The 6,322-nt window shown below is 55.5% G+C and overlaps 1 protein-coding gene across 1 annotated transcript; it reads left to right on the top strand.

Annotated features, from left to right (window-relative positions):
• Window positions 1-900: 900 nt before the first annotated feature.
• On the top strand, window positions 901-1,251 carry LOC147967232 (uncharacterized). Its single transcript, XM_087531074.1, has one exon. It carries the CDS (start codon window positions 901-903, stop codon window positions 1,249-1,251), a length of 351 nt encoding a protein of 116 aa, XP_087387200.1.
• Window positions 1,252-6,322: the final 5,071 nt, after the last annotated feature.

Genomic DNA, 6,322 nt, shown 5'->3' with positions numbered 1-6,322 from the left:
TTCTTCACCAAGCTCGACCTCCGTTCGGGATATCGCCAGGTATGGATGCACTCGGACGATGTCGCGAAGACGACCTTCCACACTCATCATGGTCACTTCGAGTTCTTGGTGATGCCCTATGGCCTCTCCAATGCCCCGATGACATTCCAGGCGTTGATGAACGACGTGCTCCGCCCCTACTTGCGCCGGTTTGTGCTTGTTTTCTTTGATAACATTCTTATCTACAGCTCATCATGGGTGGAGCACCTGCAGCACGTGGCCATCGTCTTCAACGAGCTTGGAGCACATCATCTGCACCTCAAGTGCTCGAAGTTTTCATTCGGCACGACATCATTGGCCTATATCGGCCACTTCTTTTTGGTGGAGGTCGTCGCTATGGATGCCGACAAGGTCGCGTCGGTCGCGGCTTGGCCAACGCCGCACTCGCGGCGGGCCCTCCACTGCTTATTGGGCCTCGCTGGATATTACCGAAAATTCATCCAGGAATTCAGCCTCATCACGGCCCCACTTACGCACCTGCTGCGCCGAGGTGGTGAAGTAAATCGCCTCGGCAAATGCTTCCGGAACCAAGGAAAACCCGCCAGAGGTCGAGAAAAGGAAACCTGTGATGATGAGAACAATGGAGGGGATGAAGAGGAAACTAGTGAGTAGGAGTTTCAGAAGGCCACTCACGCCCTGTGCATTGACAGGGGTGCATCTTTGCACACCTCTCATCGCCAGCTCAAACGGTGTGCACGGGAAGTCAATGCTATGGAACCAGTACCAAAGGCCCGAAAGCTGCTCAAATGGTCACGCACGCCGATCATCTTTGACGAAGAGGATCATCCTAACCGTACCACTGCGGTAGGGTGTTTGCCATTGTTGGTCTCTCCAACATTTCACAACCTCAAGGTCACAAAAATGTTGGTGGATGGAGAGGCCGGGTTGAATCTGATCTCCCCGGCAGTCATCAGCAAACTTCAGATAGCAGAGGATGAGTTGAAGGTCACTGACACGTTTCAAGGACTTAATCCCGGCAGGAGTCATCCTAAGGGAAAGATCATGCTGCCGGCATTTGGGGGAGAGCTAAACTACCGGACTGAGAAGGTTGTGGTTGATGTGGTTGAGCTCCCCCTGCCGTACAATGGGATTCTTGGATGCCCAGCCCTGGCTAAATTCATGGCATCCCACTATGCCTACAACACCTTGAAGATGCCTGGGCCAATGGGAGTCCTTACCATCCCATCCGATGAGAAGGATGCAATAGTGTAGACAAGATGTACCGGGACGCAGTCGCAGCAGAGGCCGCAACAGCAGCAGTTCCCGCCAAGGAGGACAGAGGGGAGAAGAAGGGTAGCAAGGACGCTAGCAAGGAATCCGGGAAGTGTACCTCCTCGAAGCGTGCTACGCCTATTGATGACTTGCCAGAGTGCTCCAACAATAAGAAATCCAAGGTCGCTGCACCCCAAGTGAAGAAGGTTCTGGCAGGGCTGGCTGGTGTTGATGGTACTTTCACTATTAGCGCCACCCTCGATGACAAATAGGAAAGCTCACTCATTGCCTTCCTACGGGCGGATATCGATGTGTTTGCTTGGAAATCATCTGAAATCCCCGGTGTTCCCAGGGAGGTAATCAAGCACCACCTTGCTGCCTCCCCACACGCCTGACCCATCAAGCAAAAAGTTCGGAAGCCGGCCTTGAAGAAGTAGCAGTTTATTGCGGAAGAGATCAAGAAACTTGAAGCAGTTGGTTTGGTCAGAGGAGTGTTACAACCCACATGGTTGGAAAATCCAGTGGTAGTCCGGAAGGCTAACGGGAAGTGGAGGCTTTGCATAGATTTCGTAGATCTCAACAAAGCTTGCCCGAAGGACCCGTTCCCCTTGTCGCGTATCGGTCAGATTGTGGATTCCACTTCAGGCTGTGATTTGCTCTCCTTTCTGGACGCATATTTTGGGTATCACAAAATCTTCATGTCCAAGGAAGACGGAGAGAAGACGTCGTTCATCACTCCATGTGGTGCGTACTGTTTTGTTCGCATGCCGTTCGGATTAAAGATTTTTGGGTCCACTTTCGCAAGGGAAGTCCAGATTGGTTTCGAGCCACAGTTGCATAGAAACATTGAAGCTTATATGGATGATATTGTGGTCAAGACCAAGGATAGAGCCACCCTTATTATGGATTTGGAGGAAACCTTTGCTAATTTGTCCAAGATCAACCTGAAGCTCAACCCAGAGAAGTGTGTGTTTGGCGTTCCCTCCGACAAGCTGCTTGGGTTCTTTGTATCCCATTGGGGGATCGAAGCCAACCCTGACAAGATTAAAGCTATCGAACAGATCCAATCACCAAGGACAGTCAAGGAAGTCAGGCGTCTGACGGGGTGCGTTGCCACGCTAAGTAGATTCAATGCCAAGACGTCCAAGGACAAATTTCCTATCCCCGTCGTGGATGAACTCATGGACAAGCTACATGGGGCATGCTTGTTCACCAAGCTCGACCTCCGTTCAGGATATCAACAGGTGCGGATGCACCCAGACGATGTCGCGAAGACGACCTTCCGCACTCATCATGGCCACTTCGAGTTCTTGGTGATGCCCTTTGGCCTCTCCAATGCCCAGACGACATTCCAGGCGTTGATGAATGACATGCTCCGCCCCTACTTGCGCCGGTTTGTGCTTGTTTGATTTGATAACATTCTTATCTACAACTCATCATGGGTGGAGCACCTGCAGCACGTGGCCATCGTCTTCAACGAGCTTCGAGCACACCATCTGCACCTCAAGTGCTCGAAGTGCTCATTCGACACGACATCAGTGGCCTATCTCGACCACTTCATCTTGGCGGATGTCATCGCTATGGATGCCGGCAAGGTCGCGGTGGTCGCGGCTTGGCCAACGCCGCACTCGCCGCGGGCCCTCCACGGCTTCTTGGACCTCGCTGGATATTACAGAAATTCATCCGGGAATTTAGCCTCATCATGGCCCCACTTACGCACCTGCTACGCCTTGACGCCTTCCCCTGGGATACGGAGGCGACTGAGGCATTTCGGACCCTCAAGTAGGCTCTCACGACGGGGCCGGTCCTCCAGATGCCTGACTTCGACAAGTTGTTCATGGTGGATTGCGACGCCTTGGGCATGGGGTTTGGCGCCATCCACCATCAGGGCGATGAGCCACTTGCATTCTTCAATAGTCCCTTCACCGCGCACCATCACTAACTTGCAGCCTACGAGAGGGAGCTTATCGGCTTGGTGCAGGTTGTGCGTCAATGGCGGCCGTATCTTTGGGGGCAGCCGTTCTGTATTCTCACGGATCACTACACCCTCAAGTTCTTGTTGGACCAGCACCTCTCCACCGTGCCGCAGCATCAGTGGATCAGCAAGCTCTTTGGCTTCGACTTCACTGTCGAGTACCGTCCGGGACGCCTCAACACCGTTGCCGTCGAACTATCCCGCAGCGATGATGACAACGACACCGACACCATCGACCCCGCGGGGGCGGCCCTCTGCATCCGCTCGGGGCCCTCCTTCGCCCTCATCGACGACATCCGCCGGGCCACCACGAGCGCTCTAGATGCACAGCTCCTTCGGCAACGCCTCGACGCTGGCGACCTGGAGGAGCGATGGCGCATGGTTGATGGCCTGCTCCTGCATGGGCGCCGACTCTTCGTTCTGGATCACGACGACATCTGTCACCAGGCCCAGCAGCCTGCCCACTCGGCCTGTCACGAGGTCGTGTAGAAGACCCTCCACCATCTTCGAGCAGATTTCTACATCCCCGGCGACTGGTCGCTGGTGCAAGACTGGGTGCGGTCTTGCATGGCGTGCCGGTGCAACAAGACAGAGACACTGCGGCCGACATGGCTGTTATAGCCCCTTGAGGTGCCCTCTCAGGTCTGGGGCGACATCTCCACAGACTTCATCAAGGGACTCCCCAAGGTGGGTGGCAAGTCCTTCATCCTTACGGCGGTCGACCACTTCTCCAAGTATGCACACTTCATTGCACTCGGCCACCCCTACACCGCCGCCTCCGTGGCGCATGCCTTCTTCGACGGCATCGTCCGCCTCCACGGGTTCCCCTCTTCCATCGTCAGCAACCGTGACTCGGTGTTCACTGGTCATGTCTGGCGTGATCTCTTCTGGATGGCGGGCATGAAACTGCGCCTGAGTACGGCATTCCACCCGCAGACGGACGGCCAATTTGAGGGTGTCAACAAGGTGATTGCTATATATTTGCGTTGTGTTACAGGTGATCGTCCCCGGGTTTGGGTGGACTGGCTCGCTTGGGCGGAGTACTGCTACAACACCTACCACTCCGCCCTGCGCGCCACACCTTTTGAGGTGGTCTATGGCCATCCTCCACCACCCATCCTGCTGGTAGACCCCGGAACGGCCCGAACGAAGGTGGCTGGCGACCTTCTCCGCAACAGGGATGAGATCCTTGCCGAGGTGCGCCAGTGTCTTCTCCAGGCCCAGCAGCTATCCAAGAAGCACTACGACGGCCACCACCATGAGGCGGAGTTTGTGGTGGGCGACTAGGTGTGTGGTTGCGGCTCCTTCACCGCTCCACGCAGTCACTGGATCCGTGTGCTAAGCGCAAGCTGGGCCCTCGCTACGTGGGACCATTTTTCGTGGTGGAACGCATCGGCAAGGTCGCATACCGCCTTTAGCTTCTGCTCGACGCTCGCATCCAGGACGTCTTCCATGTGGGCTTGCTGAAGCCTTTCCGCGGTGATTCGCCGGCGGCCGCGCCGACGCTTCCTCCAATCTCCGATGGACGTCTTCTTCTGGGCCCAGCGAAGGTGTTGAAGGCCCAGCAACGCCGCGGCGTGTGGCATTTGTTGATCCTGTGGCAAGGCCTTTTAGAGGACGACGCCACTTGGGAACCGCTCCAGGAGTTCCGCCAACATTTTCTAGACTTCCATCTCGAGAATGAGAAGTTTGCGTAGGCGGGGAGAGATGTTATGATCGGCGTCACTTATAGCCGGAGGAGGCCCAATGGCGCGCCTAGTTAGGGACTTAGCCCAACTTATATTTATTTTTATTAGCACCTCGAGGATGATATAAACACTTGTAAGGAGTAACCCTAGCCACCTCCTGCGCCATCTCCTCCTCCTCTACTGCGCGACCACGGTGCTGTCGCGCCGCCGCTCGCGCCCAGCTCCTCGCCACCCTCTCTTCCACCCCTATAACCTAAGAGCTAGGCCTGGTAGGATCCTAGATCCTATCAGTGGCACTAGAAGCGATGGCTCATCTTCCTCAGTGCCCCGCGCCCGTTAACGCAGCGCCGCCGACTCCACCGGCCCATCCCGCGGTTCCGGCCACTCCGCTCCCGACATCCATCATGTACGCAGCCCACCACCACCAAATGCGGGTTTCCTCTGCTCCGAATGTGGTACCCATGCACCGCTGGGTCCTCGTACCCACACCGGCACTCGCCAGCGGGCGAGGATGAGGGCGGGCAGGGGGGGCTGACCACATGCCGGTCACGTGCGAGCACGAAGGTAATCCTGAGGCCATGCTCGTCGTGTCGGCCCTCCGCCACTCTCTCACGACGGCGAAAACAGATGCGAGGCACCTCGACCGCAAGAATGCCAAGGTGCTTTGTCTCGGCATCTAGTTGTCGGAGTGCGAGGCGAACAAGGAGGCGGCGCCCAAGGCAAAGGCGGCTCGCCATGCGAAGGAGAATGACCGCCTCATCCGGAGGCTCTTGGGGCAAGTGTGCTCCAAGGACCGCGACATGACGGACGGCTCCACCTCCACCTCCAATGACGACGCACCGCCGCACGCCAACACCTAAATGGAGGGTAGGCACAGCCGCGCCGACAACCGGAAGGGAAGGGTTCGTCGAGGAAATAGTGATTTCCTCCACCCTTCCCCGGATTATTTATGGTTTACCTATGTTTTATGTAGTTGTATATTATGTATTCGCACTGTCCGCTGAGCTACTCTGATGAACTATGGTCATTTGGTCCGGCGATAAAATGGTGATCCGATGAACTACATGTTGATCGTGTTTATATGTAGTTTTGCATTGGTTGCATGGGTTTGGGGTTTCGCATATGAGGGACATGGCTGTGGAAGCTAACATATGAGGCGTGACCGGTCGAGCGCATCCGCCGGCGTTTGAAGGCCAGAATTAGCTGTCCATGGCTGTAAGTGCTTATGTCAATTACTAGATGACATCACTGCTGATCACATGTCCTAGGATGACATCATGGCTGACCTCACTATTTTAGACATGGTTTAATCCTACACTAACTATACATCTAACAATGGCGAAGGGATGGGACGTCTATCAGCGAGGTTCATGCACATGGAGGAGGGGCGGGTCGATTACTGTTCGCG

The sequence above is a fragment of the Triticum urartu genome, chromosome 6A, assembly GCF_056163025.1.
Source record: "Triticum urartu cultivar PI428250 chromosome 6A, HENAU_Tu73, whole genome shotgun sequence".
NCBI classification, from domain to species: Eukaryota; Viridiplantae; Streptophyta; class Magnoliopsida; order Poales; family Poaceae; genus Triticum; species Triticum urartu.
This window is presented reverse-complemented; position numbering and strand designations above follow the sequence as displayed.